Source organism: Lycium ferocissimum, chromosome 9, assembly GCF_029784015.1.
Source record: "Lycium ferocissimum isolate CSIRO_LF1 chromosome 9, AGI_CSIRO_Lferr_CH_V1, whole genome shotgun sequence".
Classification (NCBI taxonomy): Eukaryota; Viridiplantae; Streptophyta; class Magnoliopsida; order Solanales; family Solanaceae; genus Lycium; species Lycium ferocissimum.
In genome coordinates this window covers 30,140,782-30,159,244 of record NC_081350.1, presented here as the reverse complement: position 1 = coordinate 30,159,244, position 18,463 = coordinate 30,140,782, and the positions used below count along the sequence as shown (strand labels likewise).

General features: G+C 34.0%; 2 protein-coding genes across 2 annotated transcripts; one reads left to right on the top strand and one right to left on the bottom strand.

Annotated features, from left to right (window-relative positions):
- Positions 1 to 10,260: 10,260 nt before the first annotated feature.
- Positions 10,261 to 11,376, bottom strand: LOC132030226 (ent-kaurenoic acid oxidase 2-like). Its single transcript, XM_059419757.1, has 2 exons — positions 11,205 to 11,376; positions 10,261 to 10,746 (listed from the first exon to the last, which is right to left on the bottom strand). Exons 1-2 carry the CDS (start codon positions 11,357 to 11,359, stop codon positions 10,491 to 10,493), a joined length of 411 nt encoding a protein of 136 aa, XP_059275740.1. The 5' UTR covers positions 11,360 to 11,376; the 3' UTR covers positions 10,261 to 10,490.
- A 1,790-nt stretch (positions 11,377 to 13,166) lies between these two features.
- Positions 13,167 to 15,608, top strand: LOC132031784 (probable 2-oxoglutarate-dependent dioxygenase AOP1). Its single transcript, XM_059421691.1, has 3 exons — positions 13,167 to 13,546; positions 14,882 to 15,209; positions 15,345 to 15,608. The coding sequence occupies exons 1-3, from the start codon at positions 13,191 to 13,193 to the stop codon at positions 15,606 to 15,608; spliced, it is 948 nt and encodes a 315-aa protein (XP_059277674.1). The 5' UTR covers positions 13,167 to 13,190.
- The last annotated feature ends 2,855 nt before the right edge of the window (positions 15,609 to 18,463 follow it).

Genomic DNA, 18,463 nt, shown 5'->3' with positions numbered 1-18,463 from the left:
GTTATTAGACTACAACGTATTCAATGTCGAGTAGTAGAAATGCAGCTTGGTCTTTACTACTTCCAAAAGAACCAAATAGCAGTGATGATGAGAGTTCAAATTATAGCAATTTTTCGAGTGATAACAGTGATTTCAAACTAGACGAGCTAAATTTTCACCTTGTTATAGAGCGTAATGATGACTTCTGCAGTGTGAAATATTCAGATCAATGTGAATATTATTGCGGTTTACGCCGAGAATGGTCACATCGGCTTGCTGAATCAGAAAGTTTTGTTTGTGACTTGGAAATCTCAACGCTCCAATCCCAACAAGGTACTCAATAACCATGCCTCGAGTAGGTCCAGAAACTTGCGAGCTTGCTGTATAAAGGATTAGAAAAGAAAACAATAGAATGCTGGCAGGACGTCGTAGATTTTACATACTAAAGTTGGCCGAAGAACAAGTATCATCAACCGATAGAGAACTAACATCTACTGAAAAAAGACGTGTCTTAAGAAACCGGCAATATTTTTCTAAGGACGATATTGAGGACTTCTATTCTGATGAAGATTAAGGATTATTTAAGTTCTTTTAAATTTCTGACCTAAATGCGGTTAATTTATATTGTTAGTTTATGATAAAGTCATCAATAAGAAAAAAATTAGTAACACTACAACAAATTTGATTATCAGGGACAAGTTTTTTTGTCACTAAAGATTCTTATTTCGTCACCAAAAACCTTCCGTGACAAATTTTTTTTTTATCAACCATTCGTCCCTAAATGTGGGTCGCTAAATGTATACAGAGACAACTTAGTGTTTCGTCTCTATAAAAAGTTGCATTAACTACGAAATTCCATTTTGTCCCTGTTATACCTCGCATTTTGTACATTTGGATATTTCGAGTTAATGGCGGAAAGTTAAGGATAAGGTTATATTTGTTTCCAATTTTATTAAGAATGCATAAGTTGTAAATTCATCTTTTAGTGGTATGGAACATTAAGGGTAAATGTGGAATAGGAAAAAATTAAGCGCTAAGAGAGGAAACAAAATATTTCATGAAGTGGCCCAAATGGCCAAAGTGGCCGTGGGCCCCACCCTAACTTAGCCAATATTTTCATGCCATGAAATGGCACATGTGTACACTACATATTTGTGGGATCCAAGTATATGTACATGTGGGTACAAGTCATGAAGCAAGACTAATATTCATCTTTTGTGACTTAAGGAAATTTCTAGAAAATTGGAGAAAAATTGAGAAAAATAAAGGGCACATGACCGGCCATGTGCTACATATATATATATATATATATATATATATATATATATATATATATATATATATATATAAGTGATGAATTATTAGGCACAACTCATCATATTCCTCCCCTTAGAAAATTCAAGAGATGGAGAAGAGAGAGGAGAAGAGAGAGTTCGGCCAAGAGAGGGGGGCTAGCCGAACATGTCCCTCAAGATTGATCAAGAAAAATTATTTCTTCCAAGCTTTTCTACTAATTGGAAGGTCCTCGTCGACGTGGAGTAGTTGTTGGAACAAGCGAAGCGTTATTCTTGCGAAACAATCCTAGCCGACGGAGGAAGTAGGTGGAGAAGGTAAGATTCTATCCTTTCCTACATGTTTTATGGATGGTTGTGTGTGTTGTGCTATGTTGAAACGGATGAAATTCATGAAGTTATGGTATGGGAGTTGTGGCCGTGCACATATGTTGTGTTGAGTAAGAGTGATGAATTGAATTACATGGTATTTTAGTTGTTATTGTTATGGATTATGTGATGAAAATGAAGGTTTGATGACTCAAATGGGAATCGTAATTGTTGTGGGCTGATTTAGAACATAATGTGATTTTAATATAGTTGCTTGAATTGATGAAAATGATAATGCTAACGTATGGAATTGTTGATATAGTTCATGAGTTTGGAAGAAGAAAATGCGTTATTGATGTTCCTAATGTAGTTGAAGGATTTCGGGTGGAATGGCTTATTGTTTGGGTTGTTTTGAATATTGTATGAATTTCTTGGAACGTTCTTAAATCATGTGTGAATGGTTGCGGATTAGTAATCGAATATGTGAACATTGGTATTGAATTGATCGTATGTAGTTTATTGAATATAAATGAAATGTTGTCGAATTGTGTAGAAAGGAATTATTAATGTTAGAATGCGTTTTGAATCACTTATGGATATTGTTAGTATGGTTGTTGATTTGGTTGTTGTTGATTTGGCCGAGTTGAATTCTCGGGGATGTTGAATTATAGGGGAGATCGCCGAAATTTTTGTAGACAAAGTGTTAATTTGGAATTGGATTCTTAAGTGTTATGGCTAATGGTTGATACCTAATGACATTATTGTAGATCGTGAGAAGTCGAGACGTAAGTTCTGATTAGCTTAGGAAGCGGCTAAGGTATGTAAAGCTCAACTTTTCTTTCTCTGGCATGTCTTAGTTGAAAGTAAGTTATGACACGACTCTCGAGGTAATTCTATTCTGGTGATCCAAGCATGTTAAGATTTTTATTGGCTTCTTGATATTCGTATTCTTAATGTGGTCAAATCATGGTCCTTATATCACTTGTATAATTAAATTTCAAAAGTCGCATAAAGGTTTTGTTTTCAAAAGAGTTTTGTTCCTAAACGATTCCGAAACTACGAACGTCCATAACTTTCACAGAAAGGCTCGGATCGCTTCGATTTGTTCGTAGAAAGTTCTAAAGTGAATGATGTTCGTAACCTTCCGAGGCGAACTCGGATTGGGTTGGCATATGACTATGATCCCTATGATTTTGTTAATACGTTTATGATATATGCTATGTTTCCGAATAACGTCCGAAAGACATTTGATATAACTATGGTCCGATTTTCAAATGACATTCCATTTAGACTACTTCATTGAGTCTGTGAGTATGATTTTATGTGCATACGGTTTCTCACTACTCTGCTCGTGCAAGCTTAATATGTCTTTCACCGAGTCCTGGGCCGGGTACGTATTCGTGCACATTCTTATGCATTGTTCACCGAGTCCCGAAAGTGGCCGGTACGGTATATATATATATTATATATATATATATATATATATATATAAATCACGGCGTGTGTGTGTGTGTGTGATTATTCACCGAGTCCGAAAGGGTCAGATGCACGACCGAGTCCCGAAAGGCGGCACGGTATATGATGGTGTTATTATTTATCGAGTCCCTTGCTAGCGGGGCCGGGACACGCTATTCACCGAGTCCCTCACTAGAGGGCCGGGTACGGTATATATATATGTATATGCATGATGATGATGATATGATTTTACTTACCGCGTCCCTCGCCAGAGGGCCGGGGCACGTTACACGTATATGTATGTGATGATTTATTCTACCGAGACCCTCGCTAGAGGGCCGGGACACGCTATATGTATACATGATGATTATATGATTTTGATATGCACGATAAATCTTTTTGAAAGCAAGTTTCATGATTTTTTACTCATTTTTGCTTCCGATGATCCCGCTTACTACATTTCATGCTTTACATACTCAAGTACATATTCCGTACCGAACCTTTTTCTTCGGGGTCGTTGCGTTTCATGTCGCGCGCGGTACGCCCGTGTGAGTGAAGATATTAGCGAAGATGTTCCGGCGGGATTGGCGAGCTCCATTTTCTCGAGGCCGCCAAGTCGAGCATTATGTTATGGTTTCATGTTCCGTGTTAGAGACTTTGCGACACAGTGTCGTGGGTATAAGATGTCGGTTATGTAAGCGGCTATGTAAGCCGATGTATTATTATGCATTGTATTATAAGTTTTATATGTTACAGATTTTGTTTAATTCGAAAGAAGTAAAAAGCATATTGTTTTTCGAAAAACTTTCATTATGCATCTGTGTCATGATTTGAGGGCCAGCATGATTATGAGTGTTACGAGAGTCAGCGGGTTCGCTCGGCCCTAAATAAGGGTCGGGTGCCCATCACACCCTATCGGATTAAGGGTGTGACAGTCCCCAAGTGCATAGTATTTATGACGAACTCATTCGTCAGAAATAGATATAAAAATTTGTAGTTGATAGTATGTTTTCGTCACTAAAAAGGCTATTAATGCCGGCAGAACTATCTTGTCACTAATTCTTTGTGTAATTAGTGACGACATTAATTGTCTCTAAAGTTATATGTATTTCGTAGTTGAACAAAATTAATTTCATTACTAAAGACAATCTATTATATACGAAAAGATATTTCGTACCCAAATGTATAAATTAGTGACAACTTCGCTTTTACAAAAGTGGCTTATAATTATGTAGTTAAAACCTATCACGTCGTCACTAAAAATATTTTTAGTGACAAAACAAAAATGTCACTATAAATTGTCATGATTGGTGACAATAACAATTGTGATAAAATACAAATTTAATTTGTATTTAAAGAATGAATTATATTAATGATTAGAAGGCAATTCTAGGACAAATACTATAGTGTCACAATTTATGACAAAATAATGTCTTGCGGCAAAAATGTGATTAGTTTGAAAAATACAATGTAGTTGAGTCTTTCTCCTACAAATACTATATTTCGGTTTTTGAAGTTCGGTTCGGTTTCGGTTTTTTCAATTCATTTTTTTTTATATGATATTAGAAGCGATTTCATTTACACTAATTCATATTCTCAAATGCAATAAAACATAAAACTGATACATTGAAATCAAAATCAAACAAAAAGGATACACAAGAACAGAAAGCCATAACCAGGATACAGGATTACTAGGTGCTATATACATACCGCAAGAATAATTAAAAAAACACATAAAGGACATACATTAATCCTTAAGACACATCTTAGTCACCTTCCTTTGTTAAGGATTTTTGATTTTCTCAACTGAAGTGGAAAATTAGGGATACAAAAGCAAAAGAGGGCTTGTTACAATTGGATTTTTTTGGGGCTTAAACTTAATGGGCATGGACTATTTTAATTTTTTTGGGTAATGTATTAAATTTCGGTAGGCATTCGGTTCTTCGGTTCGGTTTTATCAGACTTCGATTCGGCTATTTCAGTTTCGATTTTTTGAAGGTGGACACCGAACACCGAACCAAACTAGTTCGGTTCGGTTTGATTTTTTAAAGTTTAGTTCGATTCGGTCTGATTTTTCGATTTTCAGTATTTATGCTCAGCCCTACTGCCAACTAGATGTGTGGGCAGGGTATATGGGTTATTTCCCCATATTTCAATTTTCTTCATTAGTGGTAAATACGTAATCAAAAATCCACAATATATTTTGCATCTTTTCAAAGTATAATCTTACATGTCGATGTTACCTTCGTATAATTGCTTTAAGTGGAATCAGTAGGTAGTTTTCACCTGAAGCAAACTGACCGACTTCATCGGTACAGTTTACATACCACAAAATTGAAAGACACGTGCGAAAAATGCAAAAAAAAAAAAAAAAAAAATAGAATCTTAAAAGGAAATGTCAGCTATTTAGCGCCAAATTTCGGGACACTATTTTTTTACCGAGTCTATCAGTAAATTAAACCACAAAATTCATTGTTTCAGTAAACAAATGAAATTAATCGGTTTTCTATTAAAAATAAATAAAAATTACTATTCCATAAACCGATCGACTTGGTCAAAGCTCCGCTCAACTCATTAAAAATAACTGACCGGTGTGGTTAGCAATTTGTTTTTTAAAAAAATAACAAAATTCACCGATTATTTTTCTGCGAAAAATGCAGTTGAAAAGTATAAATAAGAAAAACCAAAAGCAAGCACCACAAGTGGTTGAATAGTTCCTTGATGCGGTACAAACCTCGACTGTATTCCTAGACGGTGCATTTTATATTTGCATAATTTAAGAAAATCGATGGATTCTGTCATTTTTACAAATTAACTCCAAATGAATTTGTCGGTTTTTCTCAATTTTTCTCCTTCGCCAACTAACCAATGGACTCAATCGATTTCTTATGAAGAGCTTGATTTTTTTTTTTGTCAGTTTACACTTGTAATCATTATAAATCGTAGCCAAAGAACATTTCGTATTTAGCTATGATTTTTTTCATAGCAAATAGTTGAATTATTCAACTACAAATTTTAAGTCGTTGCTATTTAAAATATTGCATGTTTTGTGACAAATCTATTTTGTCACTAAAGCGCAGGTTGATTAGAGACAATAAAATCATCGTCACTAATTGTTTATATTATTAGTGACGAAAACAAAGGTCACAATTAAATTTAATTTTTTGTGGCTAAAGCTTACAACATTTATCTACAGACTATAATTTGTCGCTATTGTAACAACATATTTTTTGTGACAAATTTTTTCGTCACCAGAATTTAACTAATTTTAAGACAAAAAAAGATTTGTCACAAATTGGATACTTTATTAGCGACGAAATAATTTGTCACTGATAATTTAATATTCGTGGCTAATATTACTCAATAAATGGCGCTAACCTATTTTTTGGTGGGAAACTTTAGTGGACAAAATTTTTGCTACCAAATTTCAGGTTTCGTCATTAAAAGTTTCTGACTATGTATTTAACACGAAATATAATTTTCGTCACAAAAAATGAACAATTGGTGACGAATTTTGTGTCGTAGTTAATAATTTCATAGCTAAATATCACATTTGTAGTAGTGAACTCATAAACTTCAAAACGTGTATCAGCGTCTTGCAACAAGACTGGCACAATTAGCGATGCCGCCAAACATGCATCGTCTTTCAGTCCATACTCATTTAATGATTCCTATATATATATATATATATATATATATATATATTTCAACTATATTAGAAGAGTGGGTTGGATCGTCGTCCACCCACTCTTCTAATATAGTTAAAATAAAAAATAAAAAATTAAAGTGGGGCCCACTCTTCTACAATAGTAGAAATTAAAAAAATTAAGGTGGGGTCCACGTGAAGAAGTAGGAGACAATTAAAAAAAAGGATATTTAAATAATGATAATAAGTTCAGAAAATGGTAAAGGTACGCTTAGAGAAAATTTAAAGAAGAGAAATTCATGAAAAAAGAAATAAGAATTTAAATTGAACACAAAAACCGCTAGAGAAGTCATAAAACCAAAAGATTTAAAACTTATACCTTTGGGTATAAGTTTAGACACATACGTCTCACACAAATAATGAGGAATAACATCAAGAAGACGAAATATAAACGGTCAAGACGTATACACATATTTTCTTAAAATGATGAAGTTGGTCTATACTTAAAAATTTAAGACTACAAGATATGCTAACACATGAAAGCGCTTTTCAGTATTGTTGAGTAGAAAGAGATGATGGCATGAAATTCGGTAGGAGAAGGTGTATTTCAAATCTTTCAATTGGAGAACCAAACCAGGAAAGTCATATATGGGAAAAGCGAACTAAGTAAAATATTTATTGATATTTTCAATTAATTGAATAATAAATTTCATAATTATATTACTAAAAGGTACTCTCTCTGTCCTAATTTATGTAATATAGTTTGACTAGGCACGAAGTTTAAAAAAGAAAGGAAAGATTTTCGAAACTTGTGGTCTAAAATAAGTCATAGATATTTTTGTGAATTTAAATCATTTCATTAAAGGTAAAAGGGGAAGTTTCAAGTTAAATGATTTCTAAACATAAAAATATATCATTCTTTTCAAGACAGGCTAAAAAGAAAAATGTCGTACTATTTTTTGTGTTGGGCCCGTGCAAGCACGGGCTTTCATCATCTAATATATATATATATATATATATAATTGAGTGAGATGATTTTGTCCTGTACTTGTACATTATATGAGTACTGGAAAAAGCCAGCAATAAACAGAGAGCCATAATTGGTGTGGGACTACAGTACGCAGATGACTTATCTAATTGTAAAAGATTTCGTTAGTCAGAGAACAACAAAGCAATCAATAGAAGCCAATTAAGGAAATATCAGACAATCATTCTCACCAATCGTCTTAATGTTATTTACGATTATACTCTTGAATTTTGTAGGGATTTTATATTCCAGTTAACTGGATTAAAAAGGAATTGAACTACGTACTTTATAGTACTTCTTAATTCCTTCGTAATTATAGTTCATATATCAATTTACATTACCTAAGAATATACAGTTGGGGAATACTAGAAGAGGGGAGAAATTGCTTCTCGGTTTTGGTTACGTATTACGATGTCAATTTGAAGTATCGGTGTATAACTAAAAAATAACTGCTCGTGCAAATGGTTTCTAGGAGAAGGGCAGTATGTTGTTAATTGAATTTATAACTTAATTGTTATTCCACATTGAGACGTGCATGAGTCATATTCCCTCCATCTCAATTTATCTATAGGTTTCTGTTTTACACACCCTTAAAAAATATTAATTATAATGGGTATTTGACTATTTTACACTTATTTATGTCTATGTTATACTTCTTCTGTCCCAATTTATGTGATACACTTTTCTTTTTAATCTGTCCTAAAAAGAATAATACATTTCCTTAATTGCCAACAATTTAATTTTAAACTTTATCTTTTACGCTTAACGAAATGATTTATAACCACACAAATATCTTTGGCTTATTTAAGACCATAAGATTCAAAAGTCTTCCTATATTTCTTAAACTTCGAGTCTAGTCAAACTATATCACATAAATTGGGACGGAGGGAGGATCACCTCTCCATTAAATGTTTACTCTATTTATGTGTCATCTCCATTAATGATAAAATTCTACTAAGGGTAAAATGGAGAAAAGAGTAATTAATTGTACATTGAACTTCTAAAACGATAAATAATTTGAGACACCTAGTTTTATTAACCACGGCAGATAGTTTGACGCGGAAGGAGTACTTCAATTTTACTTGTCTTGTACACCAAAAATAGTTGTCAATTTTTACTTATTCAGTTTGAAAAACCAAAAGATAATTTACCATTTTGTTCCTATTTTACCTTATTAGTTATTGAGTTGGAAAAGGGAATTGGAAAATCTAACAAATTAATACTAAGGGTATAAGAGGAACAAAATTATAGATTATCTCTTAATTTTCGAAAATTAACGAATTGGACAAGTAAAAAATGGACAATTATTTTTAGTATACGGGACAATTAAAAATGGATGGAAGGAGTACATTTTTACTTGCATTGAATAATGGTGAAATTTGGACATTATTTGAAACCATGAGATATAAAACCCCGATAAATCATTCAGTTCAATTTCATGCCTTTTCACGTTGTCGTACGCAAAACTATCAAAACTTTCCCAATTAGAGATATATAAAATCTTATCAAACATGTTCCTCAGTTCAAAATGCAAAATTAATTGATCTTCGAAGACTTTGAATAACAAATTTAGAAAAGAATACAACATCAATTGATCAAACTTTAGTCCAATAACAAAGAAAATTAACATGAATAGTAATGTAATTTTTTTTAATATAATCCTCTTTTTAATTTAGCAATTTTATCATTAGAACATAAATAATGGTCTATTTTTGTATTAGAACTTAAAAAAAAAAAAAAAAAAAAAAGTTAATGAGGTTGGTAAATGATTGGTGGGAGTAATTATTAAAAATGTCTACCAACTTATGAAATTTTTTAAAAACTATAAACTTATGGGGGCGTAATTATTAAATTTAAAATTTTTGAAATCATGCTTTTTACATTTCTTTTTGGATTATTTGGAATTTGGAATTTCATATCATGAGATGAAATCGCATGTCCAAACGCCTACTTAGTAACGACACACAATTTGGGACAATATAAAAATATAATTTTTGGAGCATGATTATCTCTGCCAATAAACATTACTCCACACGTGCTGTTTGTTTTTTTGTTCAACATAATGACAAGCAAAAATTTTCAGTCAAGATAATGTAATCTTATCAGGTCTCCACCAAATTCTCAGTAGAGGACATTTGTCTTTTCAGATTTAATATACCACCAATCTTTTAATGGAGTTTCACTTAAAATGTGTTAAAGATACCAATGAGTAAAAGATTTAGAAATTCTCCAAAAGTGAAACAATATAGAATCTTTAATGATATGTGAAGAATGATAGATAGATGGCAGGAAACTTTATCCAGTTAATTAATTTTAATTAATTACTGAATTTTCATTTTATTGATGAGAGTTTAATTTCTCACCTCGTAATTTTCTTTCGGTTTCTTCCTCCCTTCTTTCCTATAAGATAAAAATATTTTAGAAATAATTGTCAGATTGCGATCTTTTCTCAGATATGTCCATATTGTTATCACATTGTCAGCCTTGCCACCACAATAATCTTATCCTAAGAATGCAAGTCCTGACAGAGTCATTCACACCAACCATTTTATCGAAAACTTAAAAGATTTCATTTCATTAATAATTCATAGAGTTTTACACAAATAAATAAATAAATAAGGGAAAATATATACTCTTATATACTAAGACTCATATTTACCAAACGTAGCAGGAGATTGCCGTTTACCAAACCTGGAAGGAGTTTTTTCAAATCATATACGAAATTTACACTTTGAATCTCGATCAAGGCTTAGGATTTCGCGCAGAATTTCGTGTATAAAAGCTAAATAAAATCAGTATGAAATATGTATATAACTACATGGTTTTTTATTGGAGCTGTTAATCGACGAATAAGCCTGTCTTCTTGGATTGTTGTTCCACCAACTGGTTCTTGTCCTAGTAGGTCCTTTAGATATTGAGGAAATCCAAGGTCGAAATTGTCGTCATCCATCAACACTTTCCTTACTATTTCAGGCGTTGTGATGATGACGCTGGGCTTTCCGAACATAAGTGACTTGTACATCCCTCCTGCCCCGAACCTATAATCATTTGTTTAACACAACAGAACAAAAATAAAACATGAATAATATTGAACGTCTACTACGATAGGATTTAGCAACGTACAAATTTCGTAGCTAAACAAGCAAAATCCGTCGCTAATCCTATTTAGCGATGGATAGCAACGGATTATCAAGAAATTATGTTAGCTACGAGCAATTTAGCGACGGATTAGCGATGAAATCCTTAGCTAATTCCAGCTTCTTTTGTAGTGATCGAGATCTAGGACGGTCTAACATTGATGCGAGTTCACTTGAAACCATAACTTTTAGCTTGTACTTGAGTTTATTTGTATAAAATTCATTGGGATTTCCAAACAACTGAACTATGACCCCGAAAAAAACAGAGTAATCATGGTTCAATGTGAAATTGATTCGTGAACCCATAGAATTAAAATTTTGAATTCGCCTCTGAATCTATATATCATCAGGAAACTTACCTAGTAACAAAGTAAGATATAAATGTGCCAAGATCACCACCTAATTTGAAACTTCGGAAGAAGAAAAGCATGTTGCCAATGAATGGCCAGCCCATGTCACCTGGAGGCACTTGATATTCCTTTGAACTAAAATTTGAATGAATAATACCAGCCATTTGCTCTCTTTAGCACACTAATAAGGGTTAAAATCCCTACTGCCAAAACTGTGTGCAAGAACACTGAATCGTACTCCATTCTTTTTTTTTTTTTTTTTTTTTTTTTTTTTTTCTCTATTTGTGATGCTGGTCTTAATATATAGACTTTAGTAGGGTATCAATGGTGCGGTTCGACCGGTTATTTTTATAAAACTATACCATATTGATTTTTTGATTACTTTACTACACATCAAGTTTAGACTAGTTAAATTAAACTGTCTCAATCATCTCGATTTCTCTTTCTTATCGGTACGGTTTGATAATGTTTTGGTAATTTTTATAAACGTCATCTAATAGTCGCATTGCTGTTAAAATGTCCGATTCACCATGTAATATAATACTTAGCAAATTTTAATATAATGCAAAAAGAATACAACTATATTTTATAAAATAATAGTACTATCACGATCGTCGAAAGAACCGCGTTCACTGCATAGCAGATCCTTGCCCAGCCCCTCCGAGCACAGTTATATTACGATCGCGGGAGGGAATCCGTAATCGCAGTTTAATGACAGGTACCTAGGCTTCAAAGTGTCAGTACTACTGATTTCGCTGCCAAGGCTCTACGATTATATTTTATCCAGCATAAAATACAAAAAATTATTAATGTAGACAAAATCATCTTGCTCAAAATACTGCATTGGGGCCTAGTGCCCATCACCGCATCAGTTTTTGTCTTAACATGGATGGAGATGCCTGTAATGTATTCTGAGATCAGCCTTAAATGAGTATGGGCACTGTCAAGACTCTGGACATCTAACAATCATGCTTTTTATGATTAATTAAATATATATCGCATGATCCATTTCGTTACACTTTCGTCCCAAAATATATGTTATTTTTCTCTTCTCGGGAATAAATTTGCTAATTTTCATAGCTAAATTGAATCAAATTAATTTAATATTTTAAAATTAAAATTTTGGTATTCGGAAATTATGCGCAAAACACTATTAGAAACAGAGGTTTTCCCTTTATTCACACCGAACCAGCTCACTGGGAAAACGCATGTCATTGAAACATTGAAAAACTTCCTAATTTCTCCATGTGAAAACACTACTATTTAGATTTTTCCTACCGACATTCAATGGGAATAGCAACTGAACATTTTTCAATGGGAAAATAGTGAATTTTTGTAGTAAAATTCTATAGGTTGCAATTCTTTCATACCATCAATATGATAAAAAGAACAGAGAAAATGCAAAAAATGGTTCCATATGTGTGAGGGTAGATTCAAAATAATCCCTTCAATAAGCACTGAACAATTTTAGTTCTTCTAGTGTGAAAAGTTAACATTTTTCTTTACTTTTTATTTTATAACACAAATACATAGCTTTAATACTATTAATATATATTTTTAAAACTTGTATCACTACTAAAAGAAATTCTATTTTCCCACTGATGTTCCACTGAAAAATGTTCAGTGGTTATTCCCCCACTGAATGTCTGTGAGAAAAATCAAAATATCAGTGTTTTCATACGGAAAAATTAGGAAGTTTCCCAGCGTTTAAATGGGAACCCGTTTCCCACCATGCGTTTTCACAGTGACCTGATTCGGTGGGAATGAGGTGAGAAAATCATGTTTTAGAACACAAATTTTCCACTGAATGTCGGTGGGAAAAATATGTAATTCTGGCAGTATATAGTGTATACTTATTGGCATGATCAGGTAGCAAAGCGCGTACCATGAGACTAGTATATATATAGTTTGAAAGGAAGAGTAAAGAATAGGTCCATTTGATATATCTAAAGGCAGCTTAGTGTGATCAAATCCATTATATTAGTGAATTCATCCATGGCCTCCAAGATTCCCACCATAGATTTTTGCAAGCCAGACTTGAAACCAGGTACTGCACAATGGGACTCAACAAAAGCTCAAGTCTTCCAAGCCTTGAAAGAGTATGGTTGCTTTGAAGCAATATATGATAAGATCCCAAAGGAAATTGGAGAAGCCATGTTTGATACTTTAAAAGAAATATTCCCATTGGAGTGCAAACTGAGAGAATATCTAGATAAACCCTTTGCTCGGTACCAAGACCAACTTCCACACACACCATTCAATGACATTAGGCGCACTGCTGATTTACTCCTCCCTGAAAGTGTTGAAACCTTTGTCAATACCTTTTGGCCTGATGGCAATCCTCATAATAGGTATTATGCTTGCTTGCCTTTTGTCATTTGTAGTACTCATTCCTTTGCATTAAATAATTGATTCAAACAAGCTTAGAGTAATTATACTACTAAAAAATCTCTATTTTCCCATTGGTTTCCTACTGAAAAATGTTCAGTGGCTATTTCTCACTGAATGTCGGTGGGTAAAACCTAAACAGTAGTGTTTTCACACGGAAAAATTAGGAAGTTTTTTAGTGTTACAATAGGAACATGTTTCCCACCATGCGTTTTCCCAATGAGTTGTTCGGTGGAAATGAGGTGGAAAATCATATTTTATAGCACAAATTTCCGACTAAATTTCAGCGGAAAAAACCTCTGTTTCCAGTAGTGTTAGGGGTCCGTTTGATCCGTGAATAAGTTATACTTGAATTATCAGTATTTATTTTGTGGATATACTTTTATTGGTTGATATTTGGCTCATTGGATTAATAACTGGATGTACAAGACATCATATAAAATATGTCTTTGATTTTACATTAGATATATGAACTTTAATTTTTCAATTTTAACCTTAATTTTTTTAAAGAACTTTTTCCGCTAATAAAAGTAACTTCAAATTAAAGAAGGAAGTTTAAGGGGTTCTAAAGGAACTAATCGTGATGATTCAATCCTAAGAAAGTCTTTGCAGAAAAGAAAATAAGCAAACAAAGGAGGAGAATTCGAAAAAAGCATCTTCATTTCCAACTAATTCACACGAGGCCCAGGTACTCCAATGACTAGCTAGAGTGTATGCTACCACATTCGCCTCACGATAGATGTAATGTATGGGAGGAAAAGGACTTTAATTTGGTCCGAAAGCTTCTTCTATCCCCGCAAGCAAGACAAGATCACCATTTCTCTCAACAATGGACTTCTCTTACTTCATAACCGTAGCCTTAAATGTCTTTTTATAGATCCTCGAACCTCCGACAAACAGAATTAATCTCAATGCATGCGTTCTTTCTCTCCTCTCCTCATCCACATATCCTTTTTTTTTTTTTTTGGCCATTTTTGTTAGGCCTTGAACCTCACCTTATGTGTTGAGTGGCGTCCTTCCGTCCCTAATACCTAAACAGAGTTCCGGCTATGGAGCCTAAAGCTTAAACCATGGCAGTTATAAGCAGTAAGTTCGCCTAGTCTTTCGCCCAACCTTTACCTGGGAGAAGAGTATTCGAGGATGGCATTTTTGTCATTTTGTTGTTTTATCTGGGAAATAGTAATCCCAGGATTGTTATTCCATCACACGTCTTTTAATTTAAATACAATCACCTTATATTACTATTTCTACATGTTTTATATGTTTAATTTAATCATATAAGTAAATTAATTTGTCAGCAATGTGGTAAATACCTACTCAAAGTCACTTATGGAATTGGATGAAATGCTGAAAAGGATGATTTTGGAGAGTCTGGGGCTTAAAAATTACACTGATGAATTCTTGGCTCAAAACTCTTTTTCTTTGCGGCTTATAAATTACAAGAAGGAAGTTCCACAAGGTGAAGATGTGAATAAACCAAGAATGACTGGCCACACAGACACTGGCTTCCTGACCATAGTGAAACAAGATCAAGCTGGATTGCAAGTTCAGATGAAAAATGGAGACTGGATTGAGCCCAATGTTTCCCCTAATTCCTTTGTCGTTTTAGTTGCGGATTCATTGATGGTAAGTGTTTCTCGGTAAAGACTTACTTTATTTCATATTCATACCAAGCCAATACATAAATGACATGATTGAGATTACTTATTATATTATCAAAACAAGCTGAAAAAAGGAAATATTTTGTGTAAATTGTTACAGGCATGGACAAATGGTCAACTATCGTCTGCTTTCCACAGAGTAAAAATGGCGGGCGACATTGATAGGTTCTCCATTATGTTATTTGCATCGCCAAAACCAGGTTACATCGTAGAGGCCCCAAAAGAACTAGTGGATGAAGAACACCCGATGCTTTTCAAGCCCTATGACATCGTTGGATACTATAAACATGTTATATCCGGATTTGGTTACGGATCTCTAGGTTACGGAGCTAGAGATCTTCTCAAGGCTTATTGTGGTGTTTGAATTTGTTCCTATTCTTATGCTTCAACTTTAATTTCTATGTTTTATGTTTGCATCCTTGCTCTTTATTCCTCCAAAATAATATTACCCACAACTTTTGATTTTCATAGGCTTTCCTGTTTCTTATGTTTGAAATGACTGCTTTATTCTTTCAATGATGCTTATTTTTTTACTTTTGATTTGTTGTGTATTGGAGAATGAAGATTAATCCCTTGCAGATAAATAAAGTGTAAATTTCTCAAATGGTTCTCAAGTTAAGAAAATCATGGAGTAAAGTCATTTTGCTTTGTTTTGTTAGTAATTAATAACGGGAAAAGAACAACGAATTGCATACCTCTTTGTTGCAGCGGAAGTCGTTGTAATTACCACCGAAAGAATTGCCACAAGTCCAACCTCGATTCTCCAGGAAATAAATTTAGTATTCCACGAAGTAACTGCCTTTACTATATGTGTATTTTTAGGGAGATTAAGAGAAGAAGAAATTTTTGCATATCTTCACATATACGTTGTTTTGCTCTTTTTAAGAAGAGAGGCAGAGGTTATGGAGAAGAAACCGTTCCATATTATCCACGTAATACAGTTTCTCCTTAGTGGGGTTATCTGATTTAAAATATAACTTCTCATTTAATAACCTCTTTTATTCTTTTATCTCTTCTAATCGGGTCGGGTCAGCCCACATAGAGCGACCCGCGGCCCAATATCCAACATCTCCCACTTCGCTCATGATGGGCTAGACCCAAGCAAGCACCATGTAAGCATTACACACAATTCATACCAGCAAATATTTCGTGCGACCTGCGAGCATCAAGAGCTACGAAAGCTCTACATTGGAATTCAATCACGTACGGAAAGAATCCACTACAAAAATACGGATCATATTACTCGAAATACCCCAGACATCATCCGCTACGCCAGTAGCTAGTTATCTGATCCCTCGTCCTCTAAAGAGGTGAACTCGAGTTCATGTTTAACTTTATATCCACAATTTCACTTGACACCCTTATGGTAAGTGTAATGGCTGGCCTTTGAATACAAGTTAAGTTAATAATTTTTATTGTCTTCCCTTTCTACTCGAATCTATATGTTCCAAATCAACAACTTTTCCTAGACATGCACTGCATTGCCAAATCACTCATGGCTATTAGTAACATGCTAAAGTAGCAACACTGATTGTAACTTCAAGAAACAGTCAAAGGTCAAAGGGTATTCCATGGAAAAGTTAATGTAACTTTTCGGGGTCTTACACAATGAAGAAGCAGGGATCCATTCTTCCATTAACCCATTGGTCGCTTAGCACACATGGTATGAAACACATGCTACAGTGTTCTCACCTTCTAATGGCGCGTGTCTCATTCATTCACTTATTCAACACCGTACAGATCTTGATCTAGACACCTCCAGATGTCTAACCTGAGTTTCTCTCTTCAATGATCCTCAAATCCATCTTCTTAGAGAAACTCATATCTGGCTTTCAAAACAAGTCATAACATGGTAGTGGAACTTATCTCTTCACATTACTCAATGTAAGAGGCGATTGCTCGTGTGAGAGAGCCAATCTCGCGACTTGTTCGACACACTTTATCAATAAAATTACATCATCACATGCATGGAAGATACGAACACAAATTCAAGAGTCAAATATTGATGAAAATATTGTAACAACAAAGTTATTTTACAATACAGAAATATAATCATATCCTACGCAAACCTAGAGCCATAACATGTTTCTCAAACAAGTCTCTAGCTATCGCCTTTGTAAAAGGATCATCTATCATTTCTCGCGTAGGTATGTATTGTAAAGTTACTTCTCCACTTGCTACTGTGTCTCTTACAAAGTCACACTTGATGTCAATGTGTTTGGTTTTGCTGTGATACTTAGGATCCTTTGTGTATGCAATAACCGCTTGACTATCACAATGTAAAATCATTGATCCTTGAGAATTCTTGGTTACACCCAAATGCTCAAAGAATCTTTTTAACCAAACAACTTCTTATACTGAAGATGCACAAGCCACAAACTCAGCTTCCATAGTTGAAAGAGCCGCGCAAGTTTGTTTCTTACGTTTCCATGAAATAGCACCACCATTAAGTAAGAAAGCATAACCGGATGTCGATTTTCTATCACTTCGGTCACCACCCCAATCAGCATCTGTGTATCCTCTCAAGTGTAAATCATTTCCACTATAACATAGTGAATAATCAATAGTTCCTTTCAGGTACCGGAAGATCCTCTTCACAGCTTTCCAATGATCTCTTCCAGGATTGGACTGATACCTGATAACCAGACCTATAGCGTAACAAATGTCCAGACGAGTACACATCATAGCGTACATCAAGATCCCGACAGCACTAGAATATGGAACTCAAGACATGTCTTCTTTTTCTTTTTCAGTCTCTGGACACATTTCAAGGCTTAAAGTCTCACTTCTTACTATAAGAGTATCCATGGGTTTGCAACTATTCATTCGGAAGCGTTCCAAAATTTTCCTTATATAACTTTCTTGAGATAGACTTAAAACCTTCTTGGAACGATCTCTTTGGATCTTAACACCCAATATATAGTCTGCTTCACCCATGTCTTTCATGTCGAATGACTTTGAAAGCCATGACTTGATAGTTTTCACATACTCCAAATTATTTCCGGCTAATAAAATATCATCCACGTAAAGGGAAAGAATTACAAATATTCCATTGGACTTCTTCATATAGATGCAATGGTCTTCATCGATCATGGTGAAATCATATGAAATCACCTCTTTGTGAAATCTCAAATACCACTGCCTTGAAGACTGCTTCAGGCCATAAATAGATCTTTTTAATTTGCAAACTTTCTTTTCTTGGCCTTTAACGATGAAACC